This window comes from Micropterus dolomieu, linkage group LG17 (assembly GCF_021292245.1).
Source record: "Micropterus dolomieu isolate WLL.071019.BEF.003 ecotype Adirondacks linkage group LG17, ASM2129224v1, whole genome shotgun sequence".
Classification (NCBI taxonomy): Eukaryota; Metazoa; Chordata; class Actinopteri; order Centrarchiformes; family Centrarchidae; genus Micropterus; species Micropterus dolomieu.
The window spans coordinates 4,636,093-4,651,682 of NC_060166.1; the positions used below are offsets into that span (position 1 = coordinate 4,636,093).

Genomic DNA, 15,590 nt, shown 5'->3' on the forward strand with positions numbered 1-15,590 from the left:
GCAGCGCGTCTGGTTTTTGATCAGCCCAAAAGGACTCATGTCACTCCATTACTCAGTGACCTCCACTGGCTCCCCGTGGCCTCCAGAATCAAATTCAAGTCACTAATGCTTGCATACAGAGTGACTACTGGGTCTGCACCCATCTACCTAAACTCCATAATACAAACTTACGTTCCTTCTCGGCCACTACGCTCCTCCAACGAACGCCGCCTGGCTCTGCCATCCCTTCAAACAAAGCAATCCCAGTCCCGGCTATTCTCATCTGAGACACCACGATGGTGGAACGAGCTACCACACGCCATCAGAGCAGGGGCGTCCCTCTCTAACTTCAAGAAGCTCTTGAAAACTCATCTCTTCCGAGAACACTTCCTCTTATAACACCTCTAACTCCTAACCTCTAACATGCACTTCCTGTGCTCTTCTTCTTCTTCTATCCCCTACAATGATCTTATATTGATTGCACTTTTTGTTTTGATTGCACTTTTTGTTAACTCTCACCTCCTTCCCTAGGTATCCACCCCATTGATGTGATATGTACTGTGAGCTCTTACTAGTATTTATTGCTGCTCTTACTAGTATGTATTGTCAGTTATGCTCTGTTGATGCTTGTATGTTGTTCCTCAAATGTAAGTCGCTTTGGATAAAAGCGTCTGCCAAATGAGTAAATGTAAATGTAATGTAATGTAAGTGGTTAAAACTGAGCTAAATGTGATTGATAAGCTTGGTTTTTAGACATCTAGCCATCATGCCATTGTTTCGACAGCTTTTCCATTGCTATATTTAACCTAGATGTCTAGATATATTTTGACGTGCAGTTCAGCAAAGCTGAGTTCAGGTTCAGGACTGATGATTTTAAAGGTGTCAGTGTGCTCTGAACAAAGTGCTTGTCAGATTGTCAGTGTCTGCAACCCACTTTCAGGTGGCAGATGCTATGACCGACAATTTTTGTAACTTTCCAAAACACACAATAGCCGATCACACCCACTGTATGTAGAGGGAAGGTGTTAAAGTAGGCATGCACACAATTAAAAAGTGCAATGTCTGACCCTGCTTCCAGAGTAATGTCTTGTAACTTAAATGTGTGTGTTTGTGTAACCTACCGCTGATAGAATTTGTGCACACATTTTAAGATATTCTGAATTCTATCAACAGCCTTTTTTTGATTTCTCAGGAGTGTTTCCACCTGTTTACAGTGGGTGATAAGCGCCCACAGTGTTTGACTGACCATCATTTTATAAGCTCAAAATCTTATTGATCCTTAATTGAGCCTATATTTATCCTCTGGGCAGTCTGCTCATTAGATTTTGAAATTTCTTGAAGTGGACATTTTAGCTTGATGGTGCTATCAGAAAAAATGAAAGATGGTCATTCGCGGCAGACCATGAATAGTTAATTTGATGGCAGTCTGGACATTAGTACCATCCTCCACTGGTCCCACTGATATTAATAGAACATTATCATATCTGACAAAACATCAGCATAATCTGTAATGGATTATGTTTCCAGTCAATCTGAAGTGTTTCTCCCATTTTATCTCCAGCTGAGACTTTTGAATCCTGCAGTCACCCAGGAACCCCCACCTATGGGATCCCCAGCTCCAACAAGCTCCATTTCCAGGCTGGAGAGACCCTCCACTACTCCTGCCTGACAGGCCACCAGCTGCTGGGTGAGCCTGTTCTCCACTGTGTCCCTGGACACCCATCCCAGTGGAGTGGGCTGCCACCTGTCTGCAAGGGTAAGGAACTGCAGCCTGATGCCTTTTCTACATTTTCAGGTCAACTTCAGTTATTCAAGGGTCCTTAAAAGTGTGTTTCTTATAAAGATCTAATTTAAGACCATGAAAAATACAACATCCTAAATAACAAGATTAATAAACATATACATAAATGTGCCAATAAATTGTTGAATCAGTTCATACTTTTTTATATATAAACTCTGCTGGTTAAATCTGTGTGGCAGATCTAGCTAAGTCATTTAACTGGTTGAAGAGTCTTTCATATTATGAATTAAAAGTGCCTATGGAAGCAGAAAAGGCCATAATATTTTGAACTTTAAAAGCAACTGAATACCACTAGTGAATCAATACCTTTGAAATGTTAAGATAAACTCAAACTTAAAATGACCTTCTTAAAGGAGGATAATTGAAACAATATAAATCCAGATGGATGGTTTCCAAAGTAAAACATATTATAAAAGCAGTGCTATTTTAATGTAATTATTGAGATTTTATTTGTAAATAAAATTTCACAATTATAGATTTACAGTATTTACTCGCTTACAAAATAAAAATCCTTATGGTCTTTCTTTGCTTCCATAGTGTCTGCTACTTGTTCTTTTGAATGCCACCAGATGACAGGTGTGAACTTTTAAATGCATGGCCAGGTTAACCTGTGGGATCCTGGGGCATTTGCCTGCTTTTGCTTGGCTGAATGCATTCAGAATGAACATCTCATCTTGGTCTTTGTACTCAGCTGTCCCCTTGCTGCTCTGCCAGTTGCACTCAGAATGTTGATGCACAGCAGCGCACTTCTTGGTGTCAGCTTTTTACAAAAGACCATTTATTTTATTTTTATTTTTTATAAAGGGCTATACTGTCAGAGCTGCCAGCATTAATCTGCTGCAGTTGCCACTGACACACATTCTCCTTGTTCCTTATACATCCCAGCAACTTCAAGGTATATTCTTATAATTATAATTTACCTGAAATCAAGAAGATTATTTCATTGTGAACTATGTAGATGTTGCTGATCTTTGAAATGTTTGCAATAAGCAGAACAAATTCATTCCTCGTCTTTTTTTCACTGTGATGTGGTGCAAACTGTCAAGATCTTGATACAGTATTTCTTAATTTCATTGTGTCTGATTAATGAAGTGAACAATTTTCATGGCTAAATTCTATATTCACAATTAAACCCCCGGCCTAGTTTTCTACCTTTTGTTTCAGAAATCCAAGATCTCTTGCTCTTGTTAAACCATATATAGAACAATGAAAGTTCATTAAAGCGGTCTTGATAAACACAAGTAACTTGTGTGAACCCTAAATATTTTAAAAGGTTAAACTTTATTTGGAAAGTCCGCCTACAGATAGTCAAAAGATTCAAATCAAAAGATTCAACAATTCAGCTGTTTCACAAACAATGTTTTCCAGGCTTTGTTAGGTTTAGGCATAAAAACAACTTGGTTAAGGTATGTTCATGACATATACTATTGATAATCTGTCAAACATCTGCAGGCAAAGTGAAACAAATGAAATATTACAATACTCATTGTACCAACATCTTCAACATCTTCAAAGAAGAAATTAGAAGAATATTACGTGATGATGATTACATGATCTGTTAAGTTCATGTTTGGCTTTAGTGAAAATATTTTGCAGGAACGCAGCATTATCTTGAGCTCTCAACATTCACATGATCCCTTAAATCTTCTGCATTATTTAGTGCCTTCACCAGAAGACTTTGACAGTTTGAAACGAGCTAAACACAGAAGACCGAGCATGTTTCAAAAAAGCAAGATAAACACATCAGTCACAGTGAAAGGCTGGAGAGGAAAGTTTTTTGTCCTAATTTGGTTGTTCTGACACTTTAAAGAAGGTTGTTCCAATCTAGTGGCTGAAATAACAAAAGAGTGGCCTTTAGTTTAAGCCTGCACCCTGATCAAAGCACCTAAGGGAGACAGGGCGCTGTAAGAAAACATTAGACAAACAATCAGACCAGGTGAGATACCTGTCAGGGTGCTAGTGAAGAGTGTATTTGTAATGTGATTTTAGCAGAGATTTCTCTGAGGATTCACAGCCCACCTGCTAGGGCTGTCGCGGTGAAGTAATTTCCACCGTGGCAATATGTTAGGGGTCAGGTATGCGGTATTATCACATTTGTCATCAATGAAGTAATTTGGTGCCATATAGCAGAGTAAGAGTGTCTGTGTCTGTCACCTCACTGCACAGCGAGCCACTAGCAGGAGCTTCATGGTCTGAGCAAGCTAGCTGCGGCGTGCTAGTCAACAACATTGGCAAGTAAAGTGATTTTTGTAGTTTGACCGTGTTCTTTTCAGACGTAGCTATATCATTATCTTCAAGGCACCTATCAAGTCAATTTACATACCGCAGCAAAGCGCGCGCACACACGTGCCGGTGTGAAGCAGAATGGCTGTCCACAACTAATCACTGCGCTAGTAACGTTATAACAAAATTTCCCCAGAAAGCAACATGAAAAACAGCTGCAGGCTTCCGACACACGCCTTAGTTTGTGAGCTTCAAATGAGCCATACTGTCCAGAGTTTCTCTGGACTATCCTTCAGGATCACAATGTTAGTCCAAAATTACCGAGCGTGCTAGCCACATTAGCCACGCAATATGCTAACGCCAAGTCAGCTAACCTTTCAAATAAACAGTAAAACAGCACAAAACACTTACAGCTTCAGAGTTTGAAGTCGGGTCACACACAGCCCATGGAGATCCATCCTTGAACCGTTACGGAACTTTTGAAGCACTCTTTTATTAATTTAACATGCCCTGAAGTGTACAGTATGAACATTGCGGTTGTTGCAGTGCTTGCTATCCTCCATGAAAGGCTTGATCAATAGCGCGGTAGCGGTATTTCAATTTTTGCAGTTATCGCGACAGCCCTACCACCTGCTGGGCATCCCCAAAATAATGAACTGACTGACTTGTGATGTTATATTAATGCCTATTTCCTGAGCATGTAATGGGATTTCTTGCAAGCATATAAACTATAATACATGCAAAGAAATATTTAATTTGAGCAAACAATATCTTTTTTGTACTCAAGGCATGTATTTAGGTATTTGCTAAAATCTAAATAAGTGCACAATAACCTTATGTACCAAAATTCCAGCCAATTAAAAAAGTGGAGCAGGTAGTTTCTGATTAGCTGTTTTGCCCCCCATCGGCTGGATAGTATTAATTATTATTATTAGTAGTAGTAGTAGGGAAGCACTGGGAAAGGTAAGGTACACCACACCCATAGGTAATAATTTATACTGTTTTATACACCTACGTAGGTGTGAGTTTTTGTCTGTACTATATAGAGAGCATTAGTCCCTCCCTTCCGCTTCCGCCACATGGGACCTTATTTCGGAAAAACATTTGACCAGTAGCCGAGTCAGTGGTGAGAGGCAACACGTTTTTTGATTCCGTTTTTATTGTGCCCTGAATTAAACACATGATGTTTGTAAATTTTAAAGATAATTTTGTCCATCAAGAAAGTCGCAGATTGTTGTAAAAAATAAAATTTTATTTTATGTAAAACTGCTCAAAGAACTACATCTCTCATATCGCACAATATAAGTCACCAATGTGTTAACACTGTAATGCTAGATAACGTTTATTGCTTGCTTGTTACTTGCTATGTTCAAAGGACAGATGTGTCTCACCTGATGTGTTTAATCCAAGTCTTGGTTCTTTCATCATATCATCTACACATGGAAGCTATTTGACCACGACTTTCTTGACTTGCAAAATTAGCTTTTAAATTGGGATGTAATAAAGGTTTGCTAAACAAGGTATGAAACCAAACTCCACAAACTTCCTGTTATCATTGTGCAGTTATATAAGTAGTAGCAAATGCGTAAATCAATGGGTTGAGAAAAGAAAATACTTTGTTTGCTCAAATGTAATTACTGTATTCTTTTCCTGTGCTTTCAGGAATGGGGTACAAATAGAACTCCATCAGCTCACTGAAGAAACATTTAACACCTACAGATGTGTGTTTGTGTTTGTGCACATTGCTCACATTTTGACATCATGTCATTCAACAAGTCAAGGGCATAAAGTTTGTTGAAATGTGATCCTTGCAAACTGGTCAGACAGACGAAGTTAGAATAAATTGAGCTGGTAAATGTTTTAAACTGAGCTCTGGGAAGCCTGTTTATTGCTTTGTTTTTATGTTTTGGTTTTTTATTCATTAAGCCAATGGGAAAACCATATTTAACATTGCTACTGTATTCTCCTCAGCCCACCCAACGGAATATGATGAGCACAGATTAGATGGTAAGTTAGGCTAATAAGTTAATTTTACCTGCACCTTGAGTCTGCATGAGCATAAAAGATTCTAATGTATATTTGTGCTACAATATTTCCTGTGTTGCTGCTGAAAGAAAACCTTTAGGAAGTATCCCCAACGTGTCTTCAGCAATTGCAAAAAACAACCTCACTTCATTTTGCCCATTTAAAGTTAGCTAATTGGTTTCTAATGCGTTCAATTCTGCTGAGAGTAATGAAACATGGCAAGCACATACATTACATGTCCTCTCTCTTTCTCCAATAGTGTCCACTGCAATCCTAAGAATGGAAGGGGGCCAAGTAGCATTTGCTGTCTTCGTCCCCGTCATCCTCCTCTTCATCATCATCATTGGGATCTACCTCTATTTCTCAAAGTAGGTTTGATTGATCAGTGAAGAAGGGAAAATATTGACCTTTATATATATAACTGTCGCCTCAACTACTCTTTGTCACTGATACAATCGAAGAAAAACAAAAATTATATGTACCAGCAATAAAGTAAATATGTGATAGATATAATAAGATAAGAGGCATGCCATAAATGCACTGCACTCTTACTGTATTCCACTGTGTGCTACCTGCAGCATCAAACAACTGACAGTTAGTGGGTGAGCATAGTCAAAGTCCCTATAGACAAGTCATGCCACTCAGCGGCCATCTTGGCAATGCCTCTGGGCAGTTATTTAGGACTAACAAGACCAGGCTCCTATCTGAATGAATGGGGGGACACAAAAACTACATGAACAGAATCAGCAGTAAAATCTAATAAAAATCGCTGAAAAAGTTTGATGACTTTGCCACAAAGTTATGTTTAAAAAGTGTTTTTCCTGACCGGTTATACTTCTACTGCTCATGCGTGGTAGTAGTGACACATGCGTAGTAGAAGTACAACAGACCCTTACGTCAGTGGAACCACACGATTGGCTGAAATATGTTTCCCGCTTTGGCTGTTAACAGCAGACGGCTTTTGGCTTTTTAGTGGGAGGGGTAGGATAACTGCCACCTTTGGCGTTAGAGTTGTATTGAGGATGTGACTGAGTGGCGTGTCTCCTCTGTAAAATGTCTCTGGCATCATTAACATCAGCAAGAGTTAAAAAGGTACAGTCTACTAATTATTTGTCTTGAAGTTAGTTGTATTCACTACATCAATGCATTATTCCAGGATGGTAATGACTTCCTACATAATATTGTTAAACATACATTTCTGATCAGGTGTAAAGCATTCTCTGTCTGTGCTCAGGGTTCAGAGGAAGCCAACACGGCTCTCCCCGTCCTCCAGCTTACCATATGAAAACATCACTGGGGAAAATACGTTTGACAACTCCATTTATGAGACAACAGTGAGTCCACACATGTCACACTGTGAAATCGTTTGCATATGCATGTTTTTTTGATAGGAATTTTCAACTGGGTGCAGGGTGTTCTACCCCCACCCCTCCTCCTCTGACACTAAAATCCCAAGGTTACTGTGCATCAAGTGGTTTTTGGTTATATAATTAATTAAAATTTGTTAGGGAATTTCGCCCCCTAAATTTCACAGATACCACTAATGTAAAATATGTGGTTAGGTTTAATTAATAACCATAACCTGACACAGATATCAGGGTATGGTTAGGATTCTGCGTTGTTCTCCAATGATGCGGCCCTGTCTTGTTGAAGGGTGCTGTGTCAAAATCCAGTTTCAAGATTGACTATATTACTTTATAATGTGTTCACAAAATAAAGTTCCTAAATAAAGTTGTGTTTAATCAAATTACCACAGCTAACTGACACACAGTGAACCTGGGGCCATGCTGATTCTGTTGTGTGCTTTGTACTTGGTGAGAAAATTGGCTACATACACAATGCAGAGAGGGCACCGAAACTGGAAGGGTTAATAGGTGCACAACAGAATTCTCCAGCTCTGGGGCATTTGATAATTTAGCCTTGGTGCCCAGCAGAAAGCTTATTTTGCTGTCAGAATAACTGCTTTTTAGTTGTGGAAATTTTCCAGTGTTTGACATTTTCACATGTGTACCAAAATCCCCATGAGACAGAGGGAGGAAAAGAGGTATCAAGAAGGACCAGCAACAGTAGCATTTAGCTCTGTGAAAGTCTCATTTGAGACAGTATATCTGCTTACAATAGATTCCAGGTTAGTCATCAAAATAGCTTAGACATTTTATTACTATAACATTAAAATATCCAGGACTTAAATTCCAAGATAAAATGTTTGAGGAGGAGCACAGTAATGACACATGCCTTTTGTAGACACATGTACATCAATCTTTTGTGTTATTGTGTGATTTTGGTGTTTTAAAGGGTGAAAAATGCCAAAGTCACAGAATAACACAAACAAATTACTGATTGAGGCAGCGGTAGACCAGAGAGGTAAAATTACTGTTTCTGTCAATGGAGTCTGGTAGGTTTGATGAGAGCGATATAGCGACTGTTTCTAGTTAAACAAAAATAATCTTACTCTTTAAAAAAAAGGTCTGACTCTGTAGGCATTCTTTACATAATGTTTTCAGACACAGATATCAATAACCTGAGTCGGTCAGTGGCAAAAACAAGCATTAAGGGGACGTACTTGCAAGGATTCCGTCCCAGCCCATGTTTACTGTTAAGAAAATGTTGTAATGAAAATGTAAAAATGCTGAAAATGTGTCTTCATGCACAAAAACATGGGGGTCCATGTTGAAAAATACCTAAGTTACCCTCTTGTACTATAGTATATAGTATAATCATTAATAAGATACAGCGTCATTCCAACCAATGACATTCTTTCTGTGATGAGTTTCTTTTTCTTCTTCCATGCTGGCAATCCTGAAGAACAATGAGGTGAGTTAGTCCAATCCTGAATGCTGAGACGTGAGAAACAGTACATATTGAAAGGAACTGCATAAACTCAAGTGTCATGGTATTTGGTCTTTTCATGGGAATGTGTTGACACAAAGAAAACACAACAATAGCCTTATTACCTAATTTAACTTTCTCAGTCACTTCCGGTGTTTTACTGCTTGTTTGAAAGAAAATAGGACACATGTCCTTCATATTCTATATTTCTGATTAAATTTTATTGCAGCAATTCATAGTACACCCTATTTTTTTTATTCAAATAAAAGTCAGTGATCATTGTATGTATGTTTACACAGTCCCCATGTTATCAACACTGTTGTCTTGTTGCTGCTGTTTACATTGTCCGAGATGCAAATTTAAAACACGCAAAATGTGTATAGGTAAATAACTGTATATATTATTTTATTTTATTCTATTATGCAGTTAAATATTTATATATGTTTTATGTGTATGTAGCTACAAGTTACATTTCATTGTGCAACTCTATCTTGTAAAATGACAAATAAATGACCTTGATTTCTTGGACATCAGTATTCCCCTTTTGAGACCTCTGACAATAGTGTATCATGCTGTGCGTACCATTGTAGCTTGCAGTATTGACAGTTGCCCCAATACATTGTCATAGACATTGTTTCCAACATGGTTTTAATGAGCATGAATCTCCCTCACAAAATGAGTAATAGGTCAATTTCAACAGAATTTAATTCACTAGAATGTAAATTAGGTTTGGTTGTCTGATGGTAGTCTGTTTTGGAGTTAAAGACAACGTTAGTCAACCGTCTCCCTGTAACCTCATGTTTCCATTCTCTTCACAGGAAACAAGAGAATACGAGGTTTCAATCTGAAGACGCCAGCATGTGTGTTTCAGTATGGACAAATAATAAGCCTGCTGGCCTTTTCAATGTCTGTCACAATCACACCTTTGGTGACTTCCTTGACACCCCCACCCTGTTCTCTGAATATGAGCCTCCCTTTATTTACCCAACAGAGGACACCACACCACCCCTGGAAAGGCTGGGCCACCGGATTATTTTTCTAGCTCTTCAACAGTAACGGTTCAGCAGCAGCAGTCTGTACAGTTTTTAATCCTGTGCTCACATCCTGAGGACTTTCAGAGCTACGCACCATCTCAGAAAGCAGAGGGAATCAATGCTAAGATAGTACCATTAAGTGCACATAACACACATGTTATGTACATTATACACTGTATGTCTCTTGCCGCAATTTAAAGAATCATGCTTATGGATTTTTGGGATGTCTAATAAGAGTAAGATCTTACAAATGTACAACAACTGCATTTGCTTTCATCAGTATGACCAAAAATGTTGCTCTTTGAATTGATGCAACCTTCTGAGATAATAAATCAGAATGTGCCTTAAATAAAAGGCTCTTAAATACTGGAGTGAGATGAGAAGTTTGATTTATTCTCATGTCTGTATGTTAAAGGAGACCTACTATGCTTTTCCATATTTTATGACTTATCTACAATGTTACAATGTTGGATGTTCATGTTAAACATGGCCAAAGCTTCAAAAAATGAGGTTCAAGTATTTAAAAGCAAAAACCTCAGATTTCCTCCTGTTCTGAACGCTCTGTTTTGAACTGCTTTTTCTACCAACAGCTCCATTCTACATAATATGGAGCCAGAAGGAGCTGGTGTTCCATATATGGGCATAGCAACAGCCCAGCAACGGTTCTGCCCAGCAACAACAGCCTGGTAACATGCTTCAGGTCTTGGCCAATCAGAACACAGTGTGCTTTGAGAGGAGGGGCCTTACACACAGGATTATTTGCAGCTTGTATCACACAGAGGCTGAAATGAAGCCCTACATGAAGAATAAGAATAGTATAAGAAAATAAAATATTTTTTGGAACTTTGAATCATGCAAAGCTGCCATACAGGAATCACAGAACTACAATATAGGACTGGAAAAGCAGTTTAATAGGTCTCCTTAAAGTATGCAGCTGGACATGGCTAGCCTAGCTTAGCATAAACACTGAAAGCAGGAAACATAGAGCATAGTTCAAAAACACCTACACCTTTGGTCGGTTAAAATACATGCTGTGTCTTGTTAAATTGTACTTGAGCATAACAATTGTTTAGCCAAACACTATGCAAATGAGGGCGCCACGTAGTGATTTGCAGAGTAACTGACAATATAGTGGCTCAGGAGCGTGAGCGTGTCGTTCAGTAACGTGAAGGCTGATGGTTTGATCCCCGGCTCCTGCAGCCTGCATGTTGAAGTCTCCTTGAGCAAGATGTTGAACCTAAATAGGTGTGTGAATGTTGCCTGTTGAACCTTGCATACTATACCAGAGGCTACCTTATAGACCCTAATGTAAGTACCAGGTGTAAAGAATGCCTGCAGAGAACAAGATCATTATTATAGTTTTTGATGTTCCTTTCTTCAAGATTATAGATACAGAAATTAAGCCCTGCTTGAAGCAAAGTCATGCAAACTGTTGGAGAATATTGTAGGTTATTTACCATGTTTAATATCAAACAGGCTACATATTAGCTTGCTAAGGCAATGTTGCACAATTCGTTTGCTTCGAGTGGGTAAAGGTGTTGGTAGTGTTTTTCTTTACATTTTGAACACAGCCATGCTAGCTGTTTCCCCCTGCTTCCAGTGTTTATGCTAAGCTAGGCTAACCCCACCCTGACTTCAGCCCTGTACTTAACACACACTTAAAATTGGTATCGGTCTTCCCATCTCAATCTCAGAAAGACAACCATAAATATATGGAAATAACCATATTTCCCAGAATGTTGAACCCTTTCTTTAAAAGCAGTGTTAACATATAAATTAAGATTATAAATAAATAAGCGTTACCCCATAAACAACATCCATTACCCATGAGGATCATTAAAGATGGGGATCATCATTTCAGGTTATATTTTAGAAGGCAAATTTCATACATTCATATGTAACATGCAGAATTAAATACAAATATATTTTGATTTCTCCTGAGTTTATCAGCATCAGTTTAGCATTACAAATTGAATTTAATACTTTTAATGACAACCCATGTGTTAAACTTTCTATGAAGCAAAAGGAAAATGCACACTGAGGTAAACTGTTTCCATATTTCCATTGCCTGTTTGCCAGTTGTGTCAAAATTTGGATCATTGCTGCCGTTCAAACATAAAATATATATTGTCCTACGATAATATGTATCCATGCAAGCTGGTGTGGCGGCAATGATGATAATCAACCTATTTTTGATTCATTGTACATAAAGTACTGATTAAGCTACTTCACAAACATCTTCAATAAAGGTTATTGTTCAGAAAAAAGTGTCTGATTTGCTAAATCACTGGTCTCCTTGTTTGGATTGTAGCTCAATGAATGGTTGGTGTCCATTTGATTGTGTAAGGCTATTAGTATTGCAAAAATTCCAATTTGTTATGCTTATGGTATGTACACTCTCCAGCCACTTTATTAGGTGCACTTGTTCAATTGCTTGTTAACACAAATAGCTATTCAGCCAATCACATGGCAGCAACTCAGTGCATTTAGGCATGTAGACATGGTCAAGACAACTTGCGGGGTTTACAGAGAAAGGTCCGAAAAAGAGAAAATATCCAGTGAGCGGCAGTTGTGTGGATGAAAATGCCTTGTTGATGTCAGAGGTCAGAAGAGAATGGGCAGACTGGTTCCAGATGACAGAAAGGCAACAGTACCTCAAATAACCACTCGTTACAACCAAGGTATGCAGAATACCATCTCTGAATGCACAACACGTCCAACCTTGAAGCAGATGGGCTGAAACCGGGTGCCACTCCTGTCAGCTAAAAACAGGAAACTGAGGCTACAATGATGAGTCACGATTTCAGCTGTGACATTCAGATGGTAGGGTCAGAATTTGGCATTAACAGCATGAAAGCATGGATCCATCCTGCCATGTATCAATGGTTCAGGCTGGTGGCGGTGGTGTAATAGTGTGGGGAATATTTTCTTGGCACACATTGGGCCCCTTAATACGAATTGAGCATCGTTTAAAGAGGTCATATTATGCTGTTTGGCTTTTCCCCTTTCCTTTATTGAGTTATTTACCTTTTTTGTGCATGTAACAGGTTTGCAAAGTGAAAAAGCCCAAAGTCCAGCCCAAAGGGAGTTCCCATCTCCCACAGAAAACTGTGCTCTGAAGTGCCTGAAAACAGCTCGATTGTAGTCCAGTCCTTTCCTTTTGTTCTTTGTGACGGCATAATACCACCTCTTTAAAACTTTATGGATGAAAGATATATTTGGTACAGATTAATAACTCACCACTCTGAAACTCTCGCTCCAGTCCATGTTTCTGAGCTGGTAAGGGGAACATATATTGCTAAACCAAAGCCATGTTTACCGCTTTTCAGGACCCACCCTACTCTGCTTCTGATTGGCTAGTAGTCCTTAACTAGGAACTGCACATGTGCAACTCCCAAAAAAGATCTTGAAGAGGTAAGATGCATCACTCCATAGCTAAAACAAAGCAACACACAGGGTGAAAAGAGGAGCTGCAGCAATGTGCTGACAAAAAATATGGTGTTTTTTGAAAATGAAACCATGTAAACCTGTACTGGTACAACCCCTAAATAAGATTTTGCACCTGAAAATGAGCATAATATGACCTCTTTAAACACGACAGCCTCCATGAGTATTGTTGCTGACCATGTCCATCCCTTTATAACCACAGTGTACCCATCTTCTGATGGCTACCTACAGCAGGATAACGCACCATGTCACAAAGCTCAGATCATCTCAAGTTGGTTTCTTGAACATGACAAAGAGTTCCCTAGACTCCAATGGCCTCTACGGTCACCAGATCTCAATCCAATAGAGCACCTTCGAGAAGTGGTGGAACGGGAGATTCACATCATGGATGTGCAGCCGACAAATCTGCAGCAACTGTGTGATGCTATCATGTCAATATGGGCCAAAGTCTCTGAGGGGTGTTTCCAACACCTTGATGAAAGTATATAGTAAAATACAGGGGCCAGTGAGTGTAGAATCAGTGACATAAGTGATCTATTGATGAAATTAGTTATCGGAAATTTAGTTTGTAAGACACAGTTTAGAACAGAATGGCTTGAGATTGAACATGACTACAGTTGAAATTAACTTTTAATTATAAAAGTCAGTGTTTGTGATTGCAATTGTTTTCTGAACTAATTCCTTAAACACTAATGATCAATAGAAGACACTCTACCTGACAAATTAGGTAATAAAATCAAATCAAAAACTTTTAATACAGACTCAGGGTCAAGATCTTACCCACAGAAATTCATACACACATACATAGGTTAAAGGTTATGGAGAAGTCATTAGCCTAGGGGTTCAAATACTTTTTCCCTGCACTGTGAATGTTTACACAGTGTGTTCAATAAAAACATGACAACATTGTTTGTGTGGTAGTAGTTTAAGCAGACTGTGTTTTACTATTGCTGTGACTTACAGAATCTCACAAAAGTGAGTACCCCCCTCACATTTGTGTTAATATTTGATTATATCTTTTCATGTGACAACACTGAAGAAATGACACTTTGCTACAATGTAAATTAGTGAGTGTACAGCTTGTATAACAGTGTAAATTTGCTGTCCACTCAAATAACACATCACACAGCCATTAATGTCTAAACCGCTGGCAATAAAAGTGAGTACAACCCAAAGTGAAAATGTCCAAATTTGGCCCAAAGTATCAATATTTTGTGTGGCTACCATTGTTTCAAGCACTGCCTTAATGTCCACCAAAGCATTTTTTACGGAGGCCAGTGTCTTTTTTCAGTTCACTGCAATGGGAGCGCCGCTATGGAGGACTGATACTGACAAATTCAGAAATAAATACAGAAATAAATAAATACTCAATAAATAAATAAGCATCCGATCAAAAAAATAAAGTAAATAAATAAATGTAGGCAGTAATTAAATTATACAAGGAGACATGAATGTATATATCTATTTAATAAGCTTCTTCACTTATTCACCGTTGTAATAATCACCTTATTTAATTATTTTCCGTTGTAATCTTCAACTTTATTTATTAATTACTTATTTTGTAAATGTTTTTATTTATGTGTGTGTTTTAATATTTTTGTCTGTTTTAATCTTGCATTGCATTTTCTACCCTATTTATTTCAGGACTCACCTGAGTCAGCCCTAACTATAAGCTTTATCAAAGAGGAAAGTCTTAAGCCTACTCTTAAATGTGGAGATGGTGTCTGCCTCCTGAACCCAAACTGGAACCTGGTTCCACAGGAGAGGAGCTTGATAGCTGAATGCTCTGGCTCCTAGTCTACTTTTGGAGACTCTAGGAACCACAAGTAACCCTGCATTCTGGGAGCGCAGTGCTCTGGTGGGGTAGTAAGGTACTATGAGCTCTTTAAGATAAGATGGTGCCTGACCATTAAGAGCTTTGTAGGTAAGAAGAATGATTTTAAATTCTATTCTGGATTTTACTGGAAGCCAATGCAGAGAAGCTAAGACAGGAGAAATATGATCTCTTTTCCTGGTTCCTGTCAGAACACGAGCTGCAGCATTCTGGATCAGCTGAGTCTTAATGGACTTTTTCGAGCAGCCAAATAATAAGGAATTGCAGTAATCCAGCCTAGAAGTAACAAATGCATGGACTAGTTTTTCTGCATCATTTGTAGACAGGATGTTCCTGATTTTCGCCTTTCTTACGTAGGTGAAAAAAGGCGGTCCTTGAAATTTGCTTAATGTGAGACTTAAACGACATGTCCTGATCA

The 15,590-nt window shown here is 38.6% G+C and overlaps 2 protein-coding genes across 5 annotated transcripts in view; one reads left to right on the forward strand and one right to left on the reverse strand.

Annotated features, from left to right (window-relative positions):
- sez6b (seizure related 6 homolog b) overlaps positions 1 to 10,228 on the forward strand; it is a 234,389-nt gene extending 224,161 nt beyond the window's left edge. Inside the window, exons 13-19 of the mRNA XM_046072890.1 lie at positions 1,541 to 1,735; positions 5,975 to 6,010; positions 6,288 to 6,396; positions 7,263 to 7,362; positions 8,834 to 8,842; positions 9,676 to 9,717; positions 9,849 to 10,228. Coding sequence (XP_045928846.1) covers positions 1,541 to 1,735; positions 5,975 to 6,010; positions 6,288 to 6,396; positions 7,263 to 7,362; positions 8,834 to 8,842; positions 9,676 to 9,705 — 479 coding nt within the window. The 3' untranslated portion in view covers positions 9,706 to 9,717; positions 9,849 to 10,228. The remainder of the gene's footprint in view (positions 1 to 1,540; positions 1,736 to 5,974; positions 6,011 to 6,287; positions 6,397 to 7,262; positions 7,363 to 8,833; positions 8,843 to 9,675; positions 9,718 to 9,848) is intronic.
- pipox (pipecolic acid oxidase) overlaps positions 1 to 15,590 on the reverse strand; it is a 1,053,392-nt gene that overhangs the window by 320,641 nt on the left and 717,161 nt on the right. The gene's annotated exons all lie outside the window — the stretch shown is intronic.